The sequence below is a fragment of the Scyliorhinus torazame genome, chromosome 20 (genome assembly GCF_047496885.1).
Source record: "Scyliorhinus torazame isolate Kashiwa2021f chromosome 20, sScyTor2.1, whole genome shotgun sequence".
Classification (NCBI taxonomy): domain Eukaryota; kingdom Metazoa; phylum Chordata; class Chondrichthyes; order Carcharhiniformes; family Scyliorhinidae; genus Scyliorhinus; species Scyliorhinus torazame.
The window spans coordinates 54,920,227-54,946,707 of record NC_092726.1 but is presented as its reverse complement, the minus strand read 5'-3'; the positions used below and the strand labels follow the sequence as shown (position 1 = coordinate 54,946,707).

Sequence of the window (26,481 nt, the reverse complement as noted above, 5' to 3'; positions counted from 1 at the left end):
ACCCACCTCCTCAGACACACACTGTTCATACGCGCGCACATGGCAACACACACATTGCTCGTTGATTGCACACATTCCGCTTTAAGCACAACATCCTCAATCACACACATTCCTCACACATACTCTTCACAAACACAATCCTCCTCACACATTCTTTTCACAAACACACAGTCCTCCTCACACTCACACCTCCTCACACTCACACCTCCCCACACGTATTTAACAATCCTTTTACGCACACCTCCTCACACACACCGCCCACTCACGCACCACTCCTCATGCAGTCTCGCCTCCATACGCACACTCCTCGTGGCACTCACATGCTCCTCACAGAGACACTTGCCACACACACACTCATCCTCACACTCACACTCCTCCTCACGTGCATACTCTTCCTTAAACACACACTCCTCCTCACACACACACGCACTCCTCACATACACACTCCTCACACCCAAACTCCTCTTCAGTGATGCACACTCTTCCTTGCACACACTTCTCCTCACACACACACGCACTCCTCACACCCACACTCCTCTTCACTGACGCACACTCTTCCTTGCACACACTCCTCCGCACACACACGCACTCGTGACGTACACACTCCTCACAGACAAACACGCTTCTCACACACACTACTCTCAAGCACATTCTCCTCCTCACACACGCACTCATCACATACTCATCCTCACGCACACTTCCCTCCTCACACAGATTCACCACTCCTCATGCACACTCTCCACCATTCACATACATCCTCCTCCTCACAGAGACACTTGGCACAAATACACACCCCTCCCTACACACAAACGTTTCTCTCACACACACTCTGCTCCTCACACATACTCCTCAAACACATCCTCTTCACACACACACTCTTCTTCATAGGCACTCCTCCTCAGGCATGCACTTCTCACAGACGCACACTCTCCACAAACACACAATCCCGAGTCACACATCCGCACCTCCTAACATAAACACTCCTCGTCACACGAACAGCTCAAAGACGCAGACACCCCTCACTCAGACACGCGTATCTCACACACATGGTCTTCACTCGCACACACTCCTCTTCACGCGCCGAACACTGCTCCTCATAGACACACACACATTTCTCTCACACACCCCTCCTCAGACTCACGCCTCGTTACATCACGCTCACAGACATTCGTTCTCACACACAGACACTTACACTCACACAGACCGTCCTCCTCTCAATCACACACACACACACTCCTACCACACCCACAGTCCTCGCACACACGAACACGGTCCTCCTCTCACGCACCCGCACTCCTGACACACATACATCCATCTCCACACACGCAGACTCCTGCTCATATAAAAACCTTGTTGTAATCGGCGTCCGTCCTGACATTTCGCAACAATCTCGACATATTCACTGAATGAAGAATTCTTACGACCTTGTGGAACGTCTGTTTCATATTGGCAGCTGTAATTTCCTGTGGAATTATTTTCCAAAGTATTGATGGTAAATATCACATTCGATACGTTGACATTACGAGTCTGAACACATGTTCTGTTCTGTCCTTTACATAAGTGAAATGTTCCACCTGTGGGGCGGATTTCACCTTGGCAGGAAATATGAACATCTGCAGTGTTCGCCTTTTCACCAGACTCTGGGACCTTTTTAATGGACGGTGGCGAGAGTTCATCTGTAACACACAGAAACATTCACGAAAATTGTGAAACAGAAGACGAGGTATGTCGCGCGAGAGACATAAGTAAAAAGAAACAAATTAATTTGTTTGATTCCCCAAAAAATAATATTACGTTTTCGTAATGCTGAACAAATATAGCCAATTGACAAGACTTTAATTATTGACATCTCACTTTGCGTCTGCACTTGAATTGAACTCACCTGCTTTCGAAAAGTGTAATTGGCTATGCGATCATGCACATCTCCCAACAATGTATTCAGCCATCAACCTCTCATGGCACTAAATTGTAACCATCCTTCTCCTGAAGGTTGACGCTGGTCTCTCTGGTTGCTATCGCCTAATATCAAATTTAATATGCCTGAGAAACATCACGGATCGTGCCTGCTCTCTTATATTTCATATTAGTCTTTTCCTCCACAACTGCTCTTCAAATCCCCTCCTTTGAATCTCAGATTTAACGCGCATTTGGTTCAGCTTAAACATTTTTTAATGTACATCACTTAAATTGAAATCGGTTAAATTTCAACGGTGTTTTCGTTTGTTCAGGTGACGTCTGCTGACTGTGCTTTGGCCAGAATTTTTTGACAGTCCCTAATTGGACGGAAAGGTTTTGATATGGGTAAAAACATTATATCGGTATTAATTTGAAATTAATTTTAAAAACTTTAATTATCCCAGAAGTGCTGAAGGGGTTACGACTTCTTTATCAATCTGTGTTCCACATACACGCTGTTTAGCCGAAGCTGCAAACTGTAAGAAGGCACCCACAAGGAACTAACCAGATGTTAACTCCCAAGGCCTGTGTGCCAATGTGGGTCAGTCCACCATTTGCTCTGGTTCCAGGGAGTCTGCCGATAATGACAGGGAGCTGCCGCTAGATTATATCGATAACTCGAGAGGTGCCAGTGTACAGCAGGGAGGAAGATGATTGAAGACTGCACACCAGATATTGCACCACTGATATCAATAATTGCAAGTCAAGATACATTGTGTGGAGTTCTGCGATGCGCATTGTATGAGGGATGTGACAGCACTGGAAAGGGTCCACATGATGATGCCCGTACTGGAGTGTTTCGGTTATCATAGAATCATAATGTCATAGAACTTACAGTACAGAAGAAGGTCGTTCGACCCAGCCAGTCTGCACCGGCCATTAGAAAGAGCCCTACCGCAAACCCACATCTCCACCCTATCCCTGTAACACAGTAACCCCACCAAACCTTTTTTATAAACTACGGGCAATTTAGCATAGTCAATCCAGCAAACCTCCACATTTTTGGACTGTTGGAGGAAACCGGAGCACCCGGAGCAAAACCATGCACACACGGGGAGAACGTGCAAACACCGCACAGACAGTGACCCAAGCTGGCAATTCAACTTGGGTCCCCTTCACTGTGAGGCAACTGTGCTAGCAACTGTGCTACAATGCCGACAAGCGATGCTGATTCATGGTCATCATTCCATCTATAATTCCAGATTTTTATTGAATTCAATTGAACCATGTGCAGTGGTGGGAATCGATTCTAGGCCCCGAGTGCATTACACTGGGTCGCTGCATTAGTAACCAAGAGACGATACCACTTGGCAACCGCAGCCTATTAGTCTGTATGCCAGCTCTCAAATTCGGGTTCTCAGTTATACATCTGTTCCGTCTGTTGTAGTTGTTCAACTGGAATATAACTAGTTAAGGCGCCAAAAGTGACCCTGTGATACTCAACTAGTTATAATTTACGAACCGGATGAAAAGCTCTGCATCTGCAGAATACAATGTGGGCATCGATATGTAGGAGAGAGTGTACTGCAAACATTTGGGAACGCCTGCAGTTACACCATTTGATTGGAGAAATTGAATTGTTCAATTTCACACTATGGAATTGCAATGTGTGAGAGATAGTACAAGGACAGACCGTGTCTCTGAGAAGGCAGTTTTCAGCCGAGAAAAAAGGCCCATTCTACAAAGTGTAACTAGGTGCCATTGTGATGGCCCCAGTCAGACTGCTGATAGGAAATGTAATTGAGATGATTTAATGGCTAAACTCAGATATACGATCACCAATATCACTCAAGGGAAAGATATCATGCGTGACTTTGGAATGATTGCATAGCTTAACTAAGCAAGCGTGCCTTCAATGTGATCGGGTAAGCATTCTTATATACTATGTATGATGTTACCCGAATCGATAGTCAGGTTTGGATAGATATAACTAGTAATAAATGACTGGTATATGCTAATTTCCTGCAATGAAATCTCAAAAGTATAACTGTCTGGACCATTCTTGAATCTGGTCATTTTTGTGTCCGGATATAACTGTTGAGAGCCCTCGCTATAGCCTGTGAATAAAGACCAGTTTTTAACTCCATTACTCAGTCTAGTTTCTCAGGTGAAGTGCACGACAGTCAAATAGCTGTATACTTTTTCCCTTAAGAGCACCTCTACTTTCATGTTGCTTCACAGCGCCAGGATCCCAGGTTCAATTCCCGCTTGGGTCACTGTATGTGCGGAGTCTACACGTTCTCCCCGTGTCTGCGTGGATTTCCTCCGGGTGCTCCGGTTTCCTCCCAAAAGACGTGCTTGTTAGGTGAATTGGACATTCTGAATGTTTCCTCTGTGTACCCGAACAGGCGCCGTGGGGATTTTCACAGTAACGTCATTGCAGTGTTAATATAAGCCTACCTGTGGCAATAATACAGATTATTATTCTTATTTTAGCAAACAAATCCACTTTAACTCTATAATTGTACCATCAACAATTTGACCTCTTGCTCGAGGAAACAGGACGCAGGTCGGGATCGAGGAAGTAGGTCGCATGTCCGATCGCTCCCTCCCGCGATGGGCAAACAAACCTTTTGAACGGACTTTTGCGGGACATGGCGACCTGGTTAGGTTGAGGCGACGAGAGGGAAGAGGCTCCCCCCCCCCCAACTCACCCCCCCCCCCCACCCAGGGGCAGCTGGATCAGAAATGTCCGAGTGGAGCGGCAGGGCTCGAAGCGGGAGCAGCGGGGACCCCGGGCCAGGCGGCGAAACATGGCGGACGGAGGGACCAGGGAGCGGAGGCTCACTGGCCAAGGGAGCAGCAGGTGGAGTTTTTAAAGAACTGCTTCGCTGAATTGAAGAGGGACACGTTGGACCCGATGAGGGCGGTAATGGACCGAATGGTCGATGCGCAGGTGGCCCAGGAGAAGGCGCTCAGGGAGGTCGAGTTGAAGCTCTCCAGCCAGGAGGACATGGTGGCGGAGCTGGAGCACGACGGGGAAGAGCTGAATGCCCGCCAGAGGAGGATGCAGGAGCAGCTTGAAGAGCTGGGGAACAGAGCCAGGGGCAGAATGTGAGGATCGTTGGCACCCCAGAGGGCTGCGAAGGGTCGCATATGGGGGCATACGTGAAAGGTATGCTCGAAGCGCTGATGGGGCCGGGGGCCTCCCCCCGACCACTGGAGTTGGATGGGGCGAATAGAGTCCGGGCAAGGGCAAGGAGGTCCAGGACGAGGGACCGACCTTGTGGTCCACTTTCACCTGATTGCTGACAGGGAACACTGCGATGGGCCAAGGCGGAGAGAAGCAGCAGATGGGAGAACTGCGAGGTGCGCATCTACCAGGACTTGGGAACGGAGCTGGCCAAGTGGAGTGCAGGATTCGTCAATGTAAAGACAGCGGTCTACAAAAAGGAGGTGAGGTTTGCAATGCTGTATCCTGCGAAGCTTTGGGTTACGTTTCAGGAACTCCACTACTACTTTGAGACACCAGAACAGGTTTGGACTTGTATTAAAGAAAACAAGCTGGACTTGAACTAAAGGGCACTTCGTTTCCTCAGTGCTGTACAGTGACGGTGGTTTGTTAACCTAATTTGCTCTGACTAGCTGCGGACTTTTATTAAAAGAAGAAGCTGGACTTGAACTGAAGGACTCTGCGGGCTCAGCTTTTGTGTGGCGGCGGTTTGTTAAATTATCCAGTACTGTAATGTTCTATCCAATATTGCTTTCATCCGGGATGGAGAGCGGGGGCTGGAGCGCGCATTTTGTAGGATGTTTTTGGGGTATAGCATCGAGGGGGGTTGGGGGGGGAGGCTAGAGGAGGCCCTGCGCTTGGTACCTTTTGGCGGGATATCGGGTCTTCGGAGAGGGGGATGGGTTTGGGGCTGGTTAGGGACTTGAAAGGGCATTGTGAGATACAATCAGGTTAATGGGTCCTTGTTATGTGGGGGGAGGGCCCGAGAGCTCAGGTGGGAGGCAAACAGGCGCCAAGGGCAGGGGTCAGCGTAGCTTGCGTAGGCCAGGGGGCCCCAGGGAGAGTAGGAGGAGGGACGGGCTCGGGCCAAGCGCAGGGTTGTCCTGGCAGCTCAGGCCTGGGGGGGGGGGGGGGCGGTAGGGGAGTTTTTTTTTTGTGGGCTGGGTGGGGCAGCCGGAAAGGAGAGCAGAGAATACTTAAGTGGGCAAGGGGGGGGGGGGTGTCTAGGGATCCCCCGGGGGAGAAGGTCGCTGGCAGACTCGCTGATAACAGCGCAGGTAACCGACAGCAGTGGCACCTGAGGGAGGGGGGGGGGGGGGGGAGGGACTTTAGAGCCACGATAGTTTAGTTGAACACGTGGGGCAGAGCAAACAGAGCTGACAGGGGACGTGCTTTAATAACACGTTTATTCTTTCCCACTGTTTGTTTTCACTATGTTAAGGGTCTTTGCAGAGGGCCTTTTCTCTCTGGAAATGTTACAAAATTTGTTTTAAATAACAATTTCAAAGCCCCCCCCCCCCCCTTCCAAAACCAATTCGATCTCCTATTTTCTTTAGTCATCTTCAATGTGGACCTCGCCCAGTCACTCTGAAAAATCAAACGGATTATACCTACAGGTTCTCCTGTATCGGCCCCCCCTGTTACCTACTCAACGATCTTCAATAAACTGTTAAACCTGATATACGTTCCACATGGCATGTTGGCACTTCGGGTTCTATGGTCGCTTCCTAATGATGCTGCTACAATCTACTCGACGATGGATGATAACAAAATTCCGAACATGGATGCGAGACAATCTGTCCTGTATTTTTCTGTTACACTCATGCCTGACTGCAAAAGCTAGCTTTTGCTATTCTGTAACCCGCTAGACCCTGTTTCGGAACACAGTAATATTGCAAGTTATAACCGAAGCCCCGCTGTCTTCTTACTCAACTCTGTCAAAACAATAGCCGAGGGTGCAGCCATTAGTTCCTGTGGCATTGTCAGACTTTATATACACACCTTAACCCAGAACCTCTTCCCTGTTGTAGGTGATTGTTTTCAGAATTTCACATACTTTAACTACCCGCAGAATTTGCAAGATGTCTTTGTTACGAATGTAGGGAGAGAGATAACATAAACAGTTTCAACGTTTACGCAATTTCTTTCTATTTCAGGATCTACTCATATTTGGAAGCAAATGGACGTATTAGCGAGAGGCAGCATGGTTTTGTGAAGGGGAGGTCGTGTCTCACTAACTTGATAGAGTATTTCGAAGATGTCACAAAGATGATTGATGCAGGTAGGGCGCTGGATGTTGTCTATATGGACTTCAGTAAGGCCTTTGACAAGGTCTCTCATGGCAGACTCGTACAAAAAGTGAAGTCACGCGGGATGAGGGGTGAGCTGGCAAGATAGATACAGAACTGGCTAGGTCATAGAACAGTACGAAGTCTTACAACACCAGGTTAAAGTCCAACAGGTTTGTTTCGATGTCACTAGCTTTCGGAGCGCTGCTCCTTCCTCAGGTGAATGAAGAGGTCTGTTCCAGAAACACATATATAGAAAAATTCAAAGATGCCAAACAATGCTAGGAATGCGACCATTAGCATAACCCAACAGAGACCTGCTAATGGTGTTGTAAGACTTCGTACTGTGCTCACCCCAGTCCAACGCCGGCATCTCCACATCATAGGTCATAGAAGGCAGAGAGTAGCAATGGAAGTGTTCTTTTCTAATTGGAGGGCTGTGACTAGTGGTATTCCGCAGGGATCAGTGCTGGGACCTTTGCTGTTCATAGTGTCTATAAATGATTTGGAGGAAAATGTAACTCGTCTGATCTGTCATTTTGCAGTCGACAGAAAGTTTGGTGGAATTGCGGATAGCGATGAGGACTGTCAGAGGATACAGTAGGGTTTCAATCGTTTGGAGACTTGGACGGAGAGATAGCAGATGGAGTTTAATCCGGACAAATGTGAGTTAATGCATTTTGGAAGGTCTAATGCGGGTAGGGAATATACATAGGACATAGGACATAGAACATTACAGCGCAGTACATGCCCTTAGGCCCTCGATGTTGCGCCGACCCGTGAAACCACTCTAAAGCCCATCAACACTATACCCTTATTGTCCATATGTCCATATAGTGAATGGTAGAACCCTAAAGAGTATTGACAGTCAGAGAGATCTAGCTTTACAGATCCACAGGTCACTGAAAGGGGCAACAGAGATGGAGAAGGCAGTCAAGAAGGCATACGGCATGCTTGCCTTCATTGGCCGGGGCATTGAGAATAAGAATTGGCAAGTCATGTTGCAGATGTATAAAAACGTAGCTAGGCCACACTTGGAGCATAGTATTCAATTCTGGTCGCCACACTACCAGAAGGATGTGGAGGCTTTAGAGAGGGTGCAGAAGCGATTTAGCAGGATATTGCCTGGTATGGAGTGCATCAGCTATGAAGAGCGGTTGAATAAACTCGGTTTGTTCTCACAAGAACGACGGGGGTTGAGGGGCGACCTGATAGAGGTCTGCAAAATTAGGAGGGGCAGAGACAGAGTGGATAGTCAGAGGCTTTTCCCAGGGTAGAGGTGTCAATTGCTTGGGAGCATAGGTTTAAGGTGAGAGGGGCAAGGTTTAGAGGAGATGTACGAGGCAATTGTTTTAATACAGGGTAGCGGGTGCCTGGAACTCGCTGCCGGAGGAGGTGGTGGAAGTAGGGACGATAATGACATTTAAGGGACATCTTGACAAAGGCATGAATAGGATGGGAATGGAGGGATACGGGCCCAGGAAGTGTAGAACATTTTAATTTTGACGGGAAGCATATTCGGCACAGGCTTGGAGGGCCGATGGGCCTGTTCCTGTGCTTTTTCTTTCTTTGTTCTTTATTCTTTGTTCTATCTTGCTTTCTCGCCAATTTCACCCCTTTATGACTTATTGAGTTATTTTGATTACGTCTAGACAGTTGACCAATCCTTATTTCTTCCAGTGTTCTGCACAAATTTGTTTACTGTGTATCTTAATGTAGTGCTTTCAATTTGCTATGATTTGCCTAACAAGCAACTTGCAGAATGGAAATTGTCTACTCCTAATCTTCCTGCAGCTCAACATTCGAGGTCGGGCAGAATGTGTGTTTCGTATCACCGTTTGACATCAAGAATATGTTGTCCTGGGAAAATACAATCCGAATTTGCCAACAAAACAGACAGGTGTATACACTGCATTATTAGTTGTATAATCGACAAATTTAGAGACTGTATGAGCAACTTAACTTTCATCATATCGATTGAAAACAATAGAATTCGATTAGGAACATCAGTAGAAGGATGTCCTCGAGGAATGAAGACGGTAGTGCCATTAGCCGTTGGCGTTAAGCAAGCTCCTATTCGCGTTTGTTGGCAATGCAGAAACACCAAATTGCACTCTGTGTTTTCGAAGATGCACCGTAGGAAATTAAACACAACTATGTGAAACAGCCACTCTGTGTTAACTGGGTTTTGATCACGTCCGCTCACCCGCACTGCACACACTTCCCTTTCTGTATGGAGCTACCTCAGTCTACAAAACAGGCAGAAAAAATACATAATTCATATCGCAGCGTGGAAATGAAATGCTCCACACCTCTCTATAAACTAGTGGAATTGGATGGCAATTTTCTTAAAACATATATCAGGTATTACACAAAAGGCTACTTAAAAACGTAAGAACCCATGGCTTGGCGTTGTATTTTAGCATGGATAGAGGATTTGGTAACTGATGCAACATTGGATTAAGAGGAGAATTTTCAGGACGGCAACATGGAACTAATGGAGTGCGGCGGGGACCCATGGTGGGCCCACAATTATTTACAATATATATTAATTATTTGGAAGAAGAAACTGAATGTGCTATTACCACGTCTGCAGATAATGGTGAGGATGTGGCAAAATGTCTACAGCGGGATTTACACAGAGTTGGTGAGTGAGGAAGCATATGGCACATGGAATATAATGGAGGGAAATGTGAACGTACGCACTTTGGTAGGAGGAATAAACACGTTGAATATGATTTAAATGGAGAAAGACTGCGGAAAGCTGCAATACAAATGGATTAATCACAAATTTCACATACATGTTCAGAATGTCATGGGGAAGGCAATTGAAATGTTGACTTTCGTTTCAAAGTAAACGCAATATAAAATAGGGATGACTTGCTAAACTATACAAGGCACAAATTAGACCACGCCTGGAACACAGTGATGAGTTTGGAACCCGGAATCGAAGAACAGAGATACCATCATGGTACGCAGTCCAGGGAAGGTTGATCCCTGTCATGGACGTATTTTCTTATGAGGGGAGTTTGAGTAGGTTGGAAGCGTACTATTGAAGTTTAGAAGAAGGAATCAATCTTAGTGAGACATGAAGGCTTCCCAATTGAGTGGGCGGGTTGACAGAGTAGATGCTGAGAGGGGAAAGCCTAGTGCCAGAGAGCATCATCTCAGAAAACGTCTACTAAAGCCAGATGACGAAGTATTTCTTCTCTCAGAGGGGATGCAATCTGTGGAATTATTTACTGGACTGAGTTATAGAGACGGCTTGGTAAGTATGTTCAAGGCTGATATAGGTGCATTGTCAATCAGTGAGGGGATGGAGGGCGATGGGAATGAGGTGGCAAAGTGGATTTGCTGATTATCGTATTATTAATAATAATACTACTAATTATATATATATTTTAATTTAGAGTACCCAATTCATTTTTTTTACAATGAAGAGGCAATTTAGCATGATCAATCCACCTCACCAGCACATCTTTGTGTTGTGGGGCGAAGCTCACGCAAACACGGGGAGAATTTGCAAACTCCACACGGACAGTGATCCAGAGCCGGGATCGAACCTGGGACTTCGGCGCCGTGAGGCAACAGCACTAAACCACTGCGCCACCGTGCTACCCACTAATAATAATAATAATCGCTTTCTGTCACAAGTATGATTCAATGAAGTTACTGTGAAAATCCCCTAGGGGATATTTGGGACGGGATGATCCGTGTTCTGATGCGGCGCGCTCTCGTCGTTAGCAGCATCCTCCGTCCCGGCAGCTGGCCAATGGGGGACTGGATTTTCTGCACGCTGCGCCCCGACCCGCCAGCAGGATTCTCCATTATGCGCGGCCAAAACGGAGAATCAAGCCCGTGGAGAAGCCAGCCTCCCATGTTAGGCACCCACACACCGCTGGGAAATCCGCTGTTGTGAATGTGCTGCTGGTGAAGTGAAGGATCACGCCGCTGGAGAATCCAGCCCCATTATCTGAATGAATGCCAAAGTATTCTCAATGAGACGAATGGCCTTCTTCTGCTGTTGCCCCTGATGGCCTGTTTGTGCACCTCTTAAAGCAGCAAAGACACTGATACCTCTTCGCAAAGTACCGAAATATTCCTGGATCAACCTTGATCTGTGGCTGCATTCTCCATTCATGTGATGAAGTGTTGATGCCGGGGCAGGTTAATTGAAGTTCCACAGCATCAAAACTGGTACCGCACCAGCACTTATTCAGGGACCATTAAAGGGCCAACACTGCGCCCCGTGTAACACGATCGATTGCAATTGAAAAATTGAATTCGCCGGAGTCGGAATTGACACTAGAGAGGCTGACGCGCTACAGCCACATATTCACACTCCACTCCCCAGACACACTTGCCCCAGCCAAGGAGATGGCACTGTTTCCGCTGGAGTGCGGTCATTCCGTAGATGGATTGGCTGGGCCCAGAGGGTCCCTTGAAGTGATGGCCTGTGGGGAGGGGGGGGGGGGGGGAAACAAACGAATCGTGGTGCCATGTTCAAACTGGGCAGTCAGAGGCGTGCACAGCCGCATGGTCGCTGGGCAGGCTGTGGGAATGGTGTTCCGTTTCCATCCACCCTTACCCCATGGCCCAGATCGTGGCCGCCCCCCTCTCCACTTACCCTGGAAGAAGCCCCCTGGCCAGTGGTAAAACTGCCAGCCCACTTTCGCGATGTTGGCCCCTCCCACAACCCCACTCTCTCTCGTGCGTGAGCCAAGGCGCTTCCTTCACGATTTTTGAAAGCACAAGTGAACCTTACCGCTTGGAATTCCCCAGTGGAGGTAACAATCGTGGAGACCCGGAAGAATAGCGGGTCAGGCCCGCCAATGATATGGAGACGGCGTTTACTGTACGGGAGGAGCAGAACGCACTGACGCGCGGTCGTGGCACCGGATGTTTTGATTTTACCTGAACATAGTGGCGGCCACGATTATGGCATCAAACCAGATTCGCCCAGCAATTGGATTTCCCTAAATCGGCGTTGGCTGACAGAGATTCTGAACAACCGGAAATTGATATAAGACATAGGTGAAATCAGACTTGATATAATACCTCCAATATGTATCTGAACGGGGCTGCTGTGATCTGATTCCGTCCATTGTCCATTTCCCACGGCCAGGCACCGGCAGGTATAAGTTCCACCCTTGTCTACAGCAAGCAAATCTTCAAATGGTCTGTTGCATTTGTTTATATCATATTCCTTCAAAACATTATTCGTCGAAAGGCTATAATATTCGATCCGTGTGGCAGGACAGTAACAGCGACACTTCAACGTTATTTTCTCTCCAGTAATGAACTGCCCAAAGGATGGATTTAAAGTTAAGACTGGTTTCTGCAAATAAACTGAAGAAAATACATTTTTAAATGTTTATCCAAGGAAACCAATCCACGCTAACCACGTTATTATAAACTGACTAACTACTCACAACAACAGTAGCGGAATAACTTCAATGTTGGTGTATGGAGAGCTCGGCATTAGATTTTTCAATAACTCACGTTCATTCAAATTAACAGGCATAGTTGTTATAGTTTTTTTGATACAGATCTTGATAGGACAATACCAGTACTTTTAACATCACGTGTCTCACACCGTTCGTTATGGATATTGTGCATAAAACGCTCTGTGCAAAGATGTTAGAATGCACGATCGCCACTCCAAGCACCAAGGGGCATTGAGTAGATATCAACACATTCCGAATTATTTACTCAAATGTTTATAGTAACGTTCAACCAGGTGTTAATCAGCTTTCCCCATTATCAAATCATGTTATATTACAAGTGAGGGCACAATGCTATACTACAAGCATCCTCTGGGAGGATCCTGTTGCCAGCGGGTACTCGCGACACCAGAAAATGGGGGCAGCGGGACGGAGAATCCGGGCCCTATGGTTTTTTGGACAACTGATTTGTCCCGAACAAAGCTACTCAGTACGGGTGATCGCTGAGGCTGGACCAAAAGCAGATCCCGCTGGACTTACCTGTTCGTCAATTAAAGGCAAGGTCATCCATGTAAAAAAATGGCAAAAGCGAAAATAATAACGGATTTTTAAAGAATACTTTCAGTATACCCAATTCATTTAGTTCCAATTAAGGGGCAATTTAGCGTGGCCAATACACCTACCCTGCCCATCTTTGGGTTGTGGGGGCGAAACCAACGCAAACACGGGAAGAATGTACAAACTCAACACGGACAGTGACCCAGAGCCAGGATCGAACCTGGGACTTCGGCGCCGGGATGCAGTAGTGCTAACCACTGCGCCAACTGCTGCCCTTTAAAAAAACGGAAATTTAAATGAGGAAGTGGAACGGACAGGAATTATACACTCTGGGTATGCCAGCCGACAAATGCAGATTCCAATGTGGGTACCGCCACGCCTTCGGGAATTCTGCTGGCGTGAGCTGTCGCCTTTGCGGAGCATCCCTCCGATTGAGAATCCAGCCGATGTCTTCCCGAGGACAGGCATTGATTGATTGAGTTGTCTCTGGAATGTTCTTTCAGGAGACTTGCTTTTACTTTCGTTTTGGTCAGAAGTTGAAGGGTCACAGCTCTGATACATCTCTCTCAACTAATGTATTCGTTGTGAAGATCCGAAGAAAGGGGTTCTCCATCGGCGGGATCAACCGCCACGCTGGCAGCTCACCCAGCGGCGTGCGTTTCCCGATGTCATGGGGGGCCCACAATGGGGAAAACCCCGGGCGCGATTCTCTGCTCCCCAGCCGTTTCAGAGAATCACCTGGCTCGACAAATTTTCCCGCGACGCCGGTCCGAACCCCTCCCGCGATTCACGGAAGCGGCCAGATCGGCACAGTCGCGTTTTGCGTGGCGCGGTCCAGTGAATCGCCCGAGACAGTCAAAATGGCGATTTTCCAGTACCCCCGCGTTTCTCAGTGCCGTATGGGCCGAGCGGACTGCCCAAAACGGCGGGCTCCCCCTGGCGCCGTCCACACCTGGTCGCTGCCAGCGGGAACAGCGCGGGAACGCTGGGGAGGCGGCCTGCGGAAGGGGGTGACCCTCCACGGGGAGGGGGGGCTCAAATGTTGTCTGGCCCGCGATTGGTGCCCACCGATCGTCGGGCCGGCCTCTCTGAAGGAGGGCCTCCTTTCTTCCGCAGCCCCGCAAGATCCATCGGAAATCTTCTTGCGGGGCGGATTCGGGGAGGACGGCAACCACATATGAGTGGGTGACGGCAGTTATGCGGCGCCGGCCGCGTCATGTATGCGGCGCCGCCTTTACATGGCGCCAAGGCCTGGCGCGCTTAAATGACGTGGAGTTGCTTCTAGCCCATTTTCGGACCCTGAATCGGTCGGGATAGGGGCCGTTTCGCGCCGTCGTGAACCTCGATGGCGTTCACGACGGCGCGAACACTCTGGGCGCGATTCCCCACTCCCACGCTGAAGTGGCCACGCCGTCCTGAACGTCGTCGAGGTTAACGACGACGCGGAACGGCCCCGGTCCCGACCGATTCAGGCCCTGACAATGGGCCAGTATCGGGGCCGCGTCATCTACACGTGACAGGCCTTGTCGCCCGTGTAAAAGCGGCGCCACATGGATGACGCGGCCGGCGCCACATAACGCGTATTATCCGTGCATGCATGGGTTGGCCGGCGCCAATCCACGCATCCGTGGTTGCCGTCCTCTCTAAGTCCGCCCCGCAAGAAGATGGGGGACAGATCTTGCGGGACCGTGGAAGGAAGGAGGTCCTCCTTCAGAGAGGACGGCCCGGCGATCGGTGGGACGGTAAAGGACGAAGTATTAGATGAACCTTCCGTTATAATGCTGCTCTTTCCGCATATTTAAATTTTTTACAGTAATAAATACGCAGTTAAAGTGTTCAACTTACAAACCTGGTGGTTATGCTTCATTTGAGCAGGCAAGGGACAATATCTCATAAATGATATGTCAATTATTGCATAATTCACTTGTGTTAGGACTGGGTCGGTGCGGTTGGAATCACCGATTGCATAATGGTTCTAGGTGGCGTGACACCATATTGTTGCAACAAAAATCCATTTTAACAGCAAATACTCACCTATTTCCTCTGGCCTGATGAGTGATCGGCAGGGAACTAGAATAAAAGGAGTCAGAAATTTAGCAACAAATAATAATAAAACATAATAATAAGTTCCCGAACACTTTCGAAACACTTCTCTGAACCCGAGGAACGAAAATATGGAGGTCTGGATATAGATGCCTGGGAGAGGGGAGAGAATCCTTCACTGGGGGGTGGGGGCGTCGTACATTGGCCAACAAAGTGGAATACATTGGTGCTACGCGAATCTAAAACGATTGTTAAAATGCAAGTTTCTTTTTGCTCATTGTTCAAATAGTGCAGTAATCACAGGCCAGAAATTTTCTCGTTTCGCAGCCAAAAGGCTCAATGGCCACAATTCTGTTGGCGGAATTTTAGACGGGGTCTAGCATCCGTTGACTCGGATCCAACGTCAGTAATGCTGTTACTTGAGTCCGTTCCCTCACAACAGAAGGCTGCAGCGTGACTCATGGACATGATCAATTTCCTTCCTCTTTGTGCATTCCTGGAACATTCTTTGTCAGGACGACACCAATGCCTTGTTAGGTAGATTCTACATCACAAGATCACAGTAAATACAAGCAGAAGTGGGCCCCTCGGTCCATCAATTCTGCACTGACACACGGGAAATAGCCACAATCCCATTTTTCAGCACATTGCACACAGTCTTGAACGTTATTGCAAGTACTCATCCATGTACATTTCGATGGATGGAAGGCAACACTGTTCTCCTTTACCGACCCCCACCCCTTCGCAGGCCGTACATTCCAGGTATTTACCACTCTCTCTACGTAAAATGTTTTTCCTCAAATACCCCCGAAACTTCCCGCCCCTTCAACCAGTGTCCCCTCATGATTCACCGTTCAAATAAGGGGAACAGCTATTCCCTATTCACCCTGTCGATACCATCATAACCTTGCACACCTTGTTGACGTATTCTCTGAGTCGTCCCTACGCCAACGAATAGAACCCAAGCCTATCCATTCCAGGCAACATCCTGGTGAATCTCTTCTGCACTCCCTCCAGTGCAGACACATCCTTCCTATAATGTGGAGATCAGAACTGCACACAGTACCTCACTTGTGGCCTCACCATATTTCTATACAACTCAAACATAACCTCCCTGCTTTTGTAAAATATGCCTTGATTGTTAGAACTGAGTGTCCCATGCGCCATTTTCACCACTCTGTTAACCTGCCCTTCCTCCTTCGGAGACCTATAGACAAACAAGCCAAGGTCCCTTTGTTACTCGGAATTTTCTCGTGGCATGCCAAACATTGAATACTGCCTTGTCAAAATACTCCTTCGAAAGTGTATCACCGTACACATTTTAGGATTCAAGTCCATGTGTCACCTCCCTGCCAATTTGACCATCCGGTCTATGCATTTCTGTAAACCAAGACACTCAACCTCAATGTTACACCCGTCAAAGCGTTGTGTCATGCTATGCAGGATTATAGATGTTGGATTACACTTTGTGATCCACTGCAAACATTTAAACAACCTCAGGGCCCAACACTTTGGGCCAAGCTTGGATCTGTGTCAATCTTCTATGTCTTAAACCAACATGCGTTTTTCAGTTTAATGCGCCCCATCAAGAATTATTCTCCTCCTTTTTCCCACTCCTCGCTCCTTATTTTCTTAAATATTATTTAACAAAAAATGATCAGAGTTGGAGAAAGTTAATCTCCGAGAAACATTACTATTTACTTATTTCCGCAAAGATCCACCCCCCCCCTCCCCCGCCCCGCCAGCCTCCATGTTTTCATACATGATCTGTTCTTGGACACTGATAGAGATGTATGCAACCTGAAGTTATTTGCTTCAGACCAGAGAGACTGTGTAATTGCCATGACTTCCTTCCTTCATCCATATTTAAACAAAAAACACATACGTTTTTCAAAGTTTGAATATTAGATAAATCCATTGTTTTCTAATTTAACGGGTAAAATTGACCATTTGGGTTGGATACAATTCATCGCTTACACGCTTTCTTCTTTTTGTTTTGAAATATAAGCCATGTCTACTCGCACGGGCACAATACAAAGTGCAACCAGCCCCACCCTTTTGATAATGTTCCTCAATTTCAGCAGTTCCGCAACTGTGTGTTCCTATCTCAGTGAGACAGGGCTCTTCCAGTAGACAGCTACCGAGTTCTAGACGTGCACTCACCAATTACAAGTAGAAATGCGAAAGTAAACATTTTCCAGAGGGATTTGCGCAGCATCATTCGACCCTCCAAAGTGGGGACTTGGATCAACTCGCTACTTGTCTATCTGAGCCGCCTGATGCTCAAGGATATGACGAGTCCGTTGCTACAGAAACTAAGATTGCAACACAGGATTGAACTTTAGCTTTGGTCACTATGGAAACAACAGCGTCTACATTCGGAAGTTCATATTTCTCTACATATTTCTCAAAACTGTGATAGGTTTACTTTATGATTGAAGAGATTCAGTAATCTCGCTATCTATCTGATGTACATTATTCCTCCTGAATGGGAAATGCACCTCATGGAATGATAGTGTGTCACAAAGCACATTCTTAGTTTTGCCGTTTTTACGCCCACCGTGTCTGCACACGCTCCCTGAAAAGCAACCATTCTACTGCCCGATCACCGTAGCCCTCTAAATTCATCACGTTCAAATATGTATCCAGCCCTCTTTTGAAACTTCTTATGGAATCCACCTCCGCCACTCTCCCAGGCAGCGCATTCCAAATCTCAGCAACTCTCTGAGTAAAGAGGTTTCTCCTCATTTTACTGCTAGCTCTCTTGATAATCATCTTGAACTTACGACCCCCAGTCACTGACTCACCAGCCAGTGAAAACAGAATATCCTTCTTTGCCATCTCAAAATTGTTCACAATTTAGAACACCTGAACAATTACAATTCTTTATCTTTGCTGCTGCGAGGAGAACAAGCCCTATCTCTCCAATCTTTCCTTGTTTCTGAAATTCCTCATTTCTTGTATCGTTCTACTGAATCTCCTCTGCACTCTCTACATGGCTCCAATGTCCTTCCTTAAGTAAGGAGCCTAGAGCTGAACAAAATAATCCAAATGTGGACTGAGCAATGATTTGAAGAGGTATAACGTCACTTGCTTGTTTTTATTCCCGTTTCCTCTACTTACAAACTACACAATTCATTGAGAGAGAGATTGATACACGCTTACAATGTGAAGTAAGACTACACTGGAGTTAACGTCTCAATGGAGAGGATTTATCTGGTGTGCAAACTGGGCACACATGCAATTATTCTGACATCACATTAGGTTAGATTTTAAGAGGTGATGCAGGAAGAGAGGTTGATACACATGAGATTAAAATGGAGTGAAAAGTGAATATCTTAATAGAGTTGAGTTATCTGATGTGGACTGTCGATTGCACAGTCGAAATTGCAAATTTAATTCTGCAAAAAATATTATTAATGATCATAATGATCAAGAAAACAATTGGCACTGCAAGAATGTGACAATATAAGTATTAACCGCACAGAAACACACTCTGCCTTTCACACACGCATACTTTCACACGCACACACATCCACGGACACACATATGTTTACACATGCACGCTCTCTCTTACTCAAGGTACACTCTCTCACTCGAACACACACAAACAGGTACGCACAAACTAAAATGCAAAGACACACAAACACGCAGACACAGCAGCTCTCTTTTATATACACAGACAGACCTACAGACTCATACGCGCACTGCTGTGGATACGGTAGTGTCGCATGGTCACAACTTCCTGTTCATGATACAATCACTGGGTCAGGCTATGATGGTAATTTCAGAGGAATTGTCATTTCAGAGAAAACATGTTAAAATAGAACATCCTATATTCGGGTAGTTCTAACGGCCGATCACGGATCTCTGTAGAAGCAGAACATTGAACTAAAATTGACCAAGTAAGGTTAATTTTACGATTCATCAATTGTTTGTCTTGTTATCCACTTTCAAATAAGGCGTCATCCACAAAGAGAATTAAGGTATTCAAATCACAATGCCTCTGGGCCTTTGTTTGACCTTTGACTTAATTAGCTCAAAATTTCAACTGTCCCATTATTCACACAAATTCCGGCAAAAGATTCCGGACGGGATTCTCCGGGCGGGATTCTCCACTCCCACGCCGAAGTGGCTGCGCCGTCGTGAACGCCGTCACAGTTCACGACGGCGCGGAACGACCCCGGTCCCGACCGATACAGGCCCTGACAATGGGCCAGGATCAGGGCCGCGTCATCTACACGCGCCAGGCCTTGTCGCCCGCGTAAAAGCGACGCCGCATAGATGACGCGACCGGCGCTGCACAATGGGCGTCATCCGCGCATGCGTAGTTGCCGTCCTCTCTAAGTCCGCCCCGCAAAAGATGGGGGATGGATCTTGCGGGGCCACGGAAGGAAGGAGGTCCTGCTTCAGAGAGGACGGCCCTCCGTTTCTGAGGCAAAGGGCTAGATTCTCCCAAATTGAGTCGATGTCCCCACGCCGGCGTACAAAAGGTAGGGTTTTACTCCAGAAATTCCAGCAAATAATTTCAACAACTTCATAGCCTAGCAGGGACCCGGCATTCTCAGAACGGCGGCCTGCTGCGCTCATGCCATCCTCCCTGGTGGACTCGTACTGCGGAGCCACACCGAAGAATGAGGCGCCCCCATCGAGCACGCGCCCGACCCTGAAATCCCGCGCATTTAATCGCCGGCCTCGGGCTCCCCCGGGGCTGGATTCTCCACAGCCACACGTCAAACCCGCGTTTGGAGCAGGGGCGGAGAATCGACTTTTCCGACCGGCTCGCTCCCGACGCCGCCCCGGCGATTCTCTGGGCCCTGGAGAGTCGTTCGTCCGTGAATTACACCTCTGGCCAGGGCAAGAGGCCCTCCCATCGATACTCAAATCCAGTCCGACCGATTGCCCGACGGCGTGGTTCTAACCACGTCTGGCGGGTCGGGACTCTCGCACGGGGCTGTGTCCTCAGTCCACGGCCGACCTGGTGGAGGCGGAGGAATCCAGCATTATGGGTGGCCAGGGCAGTGATCGGGCCGGTCCAATGCAGTGGCACGTGGCCAATTTGGGGGATATTGTTTCTTCGTGATGGTCCGCGGTCAGAGTCCGCCATGGCCCTCGGCGCAGCCGCTGGAGTCCGATTCCGTGAGCCCGACACGGAGCCGGAAGTGCAGGAACCCATAGCGTGATGCTCGGTGGGGCCCTGCCACTCCCCTGCAGGTAAGAGGTTATTAACCCTGCAGGTTATTTTTTGCAGGAAACTAAGGACTAAAAAGCTAGCCTTCCAGCTCCAGCTTGGGGACATAGCCCCATTTTGGGAGAATCCAGTACCTGTTCTCGGATCCACCCGAACTACTGCTGTCTACAACATGTCTAGCTCTGCTGATCAATACACACATGTGGACTGAAACAGAATCACGACCGTGAAATATTTTATTACTGAACACAACGCAATCATTCAACATAATAACCCTAAGTCGAATTGTGGCATGCAATCTACTTGCATTTAATGAGATTTTATTGAATCTCAAGAGCAAAAAAACCGAAGGTTATGTTGACTGTGTTGGATTCTTTATGCCTGGAGGAGATATGCGCCGATAATGGACCAATGCGGACTCAGGAGCCATTTATGTATTGTTAAGTGTATGCATTCATATTCATTTTCTCTCGAAAGTCAAGGATTTATCGTGGGTGGGGAGTGATTAAAGGCGATAAATTCAGAATTGTGAGCCACAATGTAATTGAAAACATTTGATGCAAGGAAGCTGAACACTTTGAAGGGATAGAAAGTCGAGAAGTGATTTGATATGGCTCTCGAAGTCCCCGAGTGCTTTACACAGCCTATGTGGAGAGCCATGTGATACTTGATGACGGTTCTATAATCTAGTAACGAAGATTTAAGCTGAATGTCAAAAAAGCTGGCAAAACGATGGAAAGCTTTGAGCTCCACGACAGAATGGTTGGCATGTAGTCTCGAACTCCCTGGATGAGATGTGAGATGGTAAGTGGGGCAAAATAAATCTTAGCATGTTCAGATTCCTCAGCGGAAAGATGGTAAAAGAATGTATATATTGTGGGTCAGTGACATTGATTCAATTTTCTCCGAAGACCGCTGAAACTTACAGAATGGCTAACTCATTTGATTTGGCCATTCAATGATTCCCCATGTTCTTTTTTAGCATTTAGATTCCTTAAATTTATTTCAGAATCTTCTGGTCTCAAAACCCCCTGTAACGCCTTCGGGCCGGTGGCTTACCTTACTTCCCATTGTTCGTCCCCAGTGAACACCACAAATCAGGGACATGAAGTTACCTCTCAAGTTCCCATTTGTATGAATCAGCATATCAAACGTTTGTAGCAGGAAGCTGTGGAATCGGACCCACTAACTCCATAGGGGATATCGCAGCTGGAAGATGCGACCAAAGGAGATGCTGCAATCAGGGTACTGGTTCCATCGAAGTTCTACTCAGCTATCCACTTTCCAAAGGTGCACATAGCTTCGAAGTTCCGAGAGGTGACTGAAATTTTACTCAGGCACGAGGAGTCCTTGTTTATCGAGGTTCAGTCAGAACAACAACCAACGGCCCAGGATTTTCACCATCAATATTGGGTATCATTGCCCCAAGAACTAATTCAAATCCTAATCAAATGGCTGAAATACAATACATTGCTATCAATGGGGTTTTGCAGTCCTTGGCCACGCTGGCCACGTACATATGCAACCTGATCAAGTAATGAGAAAAAAGCAAATGGAAATAATTTCTGATTTCGACAAACCACCCTCCAACAGCTTAGGATTTGGAGAAACAAGGTTCCCTTCATAGTATCACCGGTCCAAGGGTTGTTATGTGTGTACCTTGTGTTTGACCAATTGTAGAATTGAGCAGCTCACTTTTAAATCTACTTCTTCAAATGTCATTTATTTAAAATAAACATTATTATGGCACGGACAGTTGAAACAAAAATCGTAAAAGCTTGCTTTGAGCATCGAATCAGGAAACCCGTCTGAACACAATGAGTAGAATGACATTCCTTGTAGTTATTTCGTGTGTGCCTGTTTCCGCTGCCAGCAGATAGCCCCCCTCGCAGCAGGAAGCAAAGTAGAACGGTTTCAACGTCAGGAAATTGAAATGGGGAAGTGGTGAAACATGAGATAAACGTGAAGTAATCGCCCAAGGCTGGAGAGATAGGGAGTTCAGGACACTAATTTGCATGTATCCAAATTATGGCTTCAACCAATGAGTTGCTTTTGCCTTAATTTCCATTGGGTCAATAATTACGAGGCATCATTGATGCCTTATTCGAGACCGGGGCTGGCTTCCTTCAAGGCCTTGATTACTCATCTCAACCATGATCATGAAATGCGAACAGGCAAGATTTATTAGTGTTTAATATCATTCACAACTCTTTAGATACTGGTGGAAAGGTCGCCCCCGTATAACATTACATAGAACATGTTCAGACATATTTTGAAATGTTGCAAGGAAGGACTCGTGCAGATGGAGAGTAAATTTCCATCTGCAATTATAATAAGAGAAATACAAGCAGCGAAAAATTTCAGTCTGGTGGTCATGCGTATTAACATCTCCAATTCCCTAAAGTCAACAGGATTAAATATTTGCTATCATCCTGAGAGACTAACCAAGTCAGTGCTGTTCCCGGAACACTGGGTGAGAGGCTCGGGAATTTAAGGTCTTCAGATCTCCTTACACCCGAATGATAATCCACCATCAATCCTGCACAAAGTCGACCTTTAACAGCACTCACCCATGTGGTGACCTTTGCTCCAACAATGGGGAAGGGAACTAGTGAAGGAAGTCGGAGGAAAGCAAAGAGAGGATAGAAGCAAAAGTCCGTAAAGAGAAAAGTGGAAGGCAGAGAAACAGATTGAACTGCGTTTATTTCAATGCAAGATGCCTAACGTGCAAGGCAGATGAACCCAGGGCATGGATATGTACATGGGACTGGGATATTGTAGCTATTACTGAACCATGGCTGTAGGAGCGGCAGGACTGGCAGCTCAATGTTCCGGGGTACAGATGCTACAGGAGAGTAGACCAGGAGATACGAGAGGAGGGGGTGCTGCGTTATTGATTACGGACGATATCACGGCAGTGCAGCGAGAGGATATATCCGAGTTTTCGCCCACTGAGTCAATACGGGATGAACTGAAAAATAAGAAGGTTGATATCTCATTGATAGCACTGTACAATAGGCCCCCAAATAGTCGGCGGGATATTGAGGAGCAAATATGTAAGGTGATTACAGACGACCGCCATAAAAATAGGTTGGTGACAGTTGGGGTCTTTAACTTTTCCAACATTAATTGGGACAGCCATAGCGCTCGGGGATTGGTTTAGAGTTAAATTAGTACAGTATATGCAGGAAGAATTCCTCATACAATATGTGGATGCCCCGACTAGATAGGGGGTCAAAACTTGAACTCAACTTGGGGAATAAGGAATGGCAGGAGACAGAAGCCTTCGTTTGTGATCAATTTGGGGCCAGTGCCCTTAAATCCATTAATTTTAAGACAGTTATGGAGAATGATAGTTCTGGCCCAAGAGTTAAAATTCGAAATTTGCGGATATTAGGCTGGAACTTTCAAAAGTTGATTGGGGGTGACTACTTGCAGGCAAGGGGATAGCTGATAAGTGAGAGTCTTTCAAAAAGGTGTTAACTAGGGTTCAGGGTGAGAAAATTCCTCTTTGAGTGAAGGGCAAGATTGATTGAAGGAGGGAACACTGGATGATTCGGGACATTGAGGTCATGGTCAAAAGGAAGAAGGGGGCACATAACATGCTTCGGCATCTGGGATCAAGTGAATCCATTGAAGAGTATAGGGCTTGGTTGAGTAGAGTGAAGAGATAAATCAGGCGGGCAAAAATGGGTCATTAATTTGTCTTGACAGATCAGGCAAAGGACAATCCAAAGAGCTTTGACAGATATATAAAGGTTAAAGGGCGACGAGGGAGAGGGTAGGGCCACTTAAGGATAAACAACGTCATCTTTGTGTAGATTCACAAGGGATGGGAGAGGACCTAAATTAAAATTTCTCGTTAGTAATACCTGTTGCGAAAGGCACGCCTGGGAAGTTGGGGAAATAAAAAGTAATGCCTTGAGGAGTGTACATATTACAGAGAAGGAGGTGATGGAGGTATTAAAATGCTTCAAGATAGATAAATCCCCGGCAGCTAATGAAATGTATCCCAGGATGTTCTGGTTGGCCAGGGAGGAAATGTCCGGCCCCATAGCTGAGATTTTTGAATCATCGACAGCAACAGGAATGGTGCCTGAATATTGGCGGTAGCAAATGTTGTGCCGTTGTTCAGGAAGGGCTGTACGGATAAGCCCAGGAACTGCCGACTGGTGAGTTTTACTTCTGCAATGGGTAAATTGGTAGAAGGTATTCTGAGCGGCAGGGTCTACAGGCATTTAGACAGGCAAGGGCTAATTAGGGAAAGCCAGCATGGCTTTGCAAGGGGAATGTCATGTGTCACGAATTTGATTGCGTTTTTTTGAAGTGGTAACCAAGAAGGTAAATGAGGGCAGCGCAGTCGACGTTGTCAAGGTACCGCATGATAGGTTGTTACAAAAGATTAAATCTCACGGAATCCATCGTGAGGTAGCCATTGGATACAAAATTGTCTTGGCGACCGAAGCCAACGGGTTTGTTGTGGAAGGTTGTTTTTCAAACATGAGGCCTGAGACACAGACCTGTGTCTCAGGGATCGGTGCTGGGTCCACTGTTATTTGTGATATATATTAATGATTTGGATGAGAATGTAGGAGGCATGGTTAGCAAGTTTGCAGATGACGCCAATATTGGTGGCATCGTGGATAGTGAAGAAGGTTATATAAAGATTACAACAGGAGATTGACCAATTGGGCCAGTGGGCCGATGAATGGCAGATAGAGTTTAATTTTGATAAATGTGAGGTGATGCATTTTGGTAGGTCAAATCAGGGCTGGACCTACTCAGTTAATGGTAGGGAATTGGGGTGAGTTACAGAACAAAGAGATATAGGGGTACAGGTGCATAGGTCCTTGAAGGTGAAGTGTCAGGCGGACAGGATGGTGAAGAAGGCAGTCAGCATGCTAGATTTTATTGGGCAGAATGTTGAATATAGGAGTTCGGACGTCTTGTTGAAGTTTTAAAAGACATTGGTAAGACCACAGATGGAATACTGTGTCTAATTATGGACACCTTAGTATAGGAAGGATATTGAAGAACTAGAAAGAGTTCAGAAGAGATTTACGAGGATGCTACCAGGGCTTGATGATCTGAGTTATAAGGAGAGGCTGGATAGGCTGGGACTTTTTTCCCTGGAGGGTAGGAGTCTGAGACGTGATCATATTGAGGTCTATAACATAATGAGGAGCATAGATCAGGTAGATAGTCAACATCTTTTCCAAAGATAGACGAGTCTAGAACTAGAGGGATTAGGTTTAAGGTGAGGGGGGAGAGATACAAAAGAGAGCAAGAGCGGAATTCTTTTCACACAGAGGGTGGTGAGCATCTGGAACGAGCTGCCAGAGGCAGCGGCAGGGGGGTGCATTTTTTTATTTAATAAGCAGTTAGACAGTTACATGGTCGGGTGGGTATAGAGGGATATGGGCCAACTGTGGGCAAGTGGGACTAACTTAGTGACATAAACTGGGCTGCATGTATACGCTGGGCCGAAGGGCCTGAATCCATGCTGTTAACATCAATGACTCTGACAAGAAAAAACATCAGTCACTCAAGCAAAATCATTCGAATCTCCCATGATCCATATCAGTAGGTATTCATTCCTTCAACAATGTTTCACCTGGCTGCTCTTTCTGTATTGCTAAGATATACTTTCCTGAGATAGCTTGATTTGTATATTTAAAACACAAGAATTACCAATGGGGGCAGCCGAAGCATTGACATAACAGTATCTGAAAGGAAGTAACTTCTGTCACTTTCACGAAGAGACATTCACACAAACGCTGGCCCACAATCACATACAGCAACCCGTAGCCACACCTCCGACACACACATTCGGACACACACACACAAACACACACACTCGCACACACACTCGCTCACACACACTTGCACACACTCACACTCGCTGACACACACACATACTCGCTCACAAACACTCGCGCACACATATACTCGCAAACACACATGCAAACACACACACTCGGACACACACACAAACATACACAAACACACACACTCGCTCTCACACACACACACTCGCACACACACACT

At 46.9% G+C, this 26,481-nt stretch overlaps 1 protein-coding gene across 1 annotated transcript in view; it reads right to left on the bottom strand.

Moving 5' to 3' along the window:
* The window catches only part of LOC140397091 (uncharacterized), a 31,051-nt gene extending 13,576 nt beyond the window's left edge, over positions 1 to 17,475 (bottom strand). Inside the window, exons 1-4 of the mRNA XM_072486126.1 lie at positions 17,406 to 17,475; positions 15,234 to 15,269; positions 12,256 to 12,546; positions 1,350 to 1,676 (exon numbers count right to left, since the gene is read on the bottom strand). Of these exons, the coding sequence (XP_072342227.1) occupies positions 1,350 to 1,676; positions 12,256 to 12,546; positions 15,234 to 15,269; positions 17,406 to 17,463 (712 nt within the window). The 5' untranslated portion in view covers positions 17,464 to 17,475. The remainder of the gene's footprint in view (positions 1 to 1,349; positions 1,677 to 12,255; positions 12,547 to 15,233; positions 15,270 to 17,405) is intronic.
* Positions 17,476 to 26,481: the final 9,006 nt, after the last annotated feature.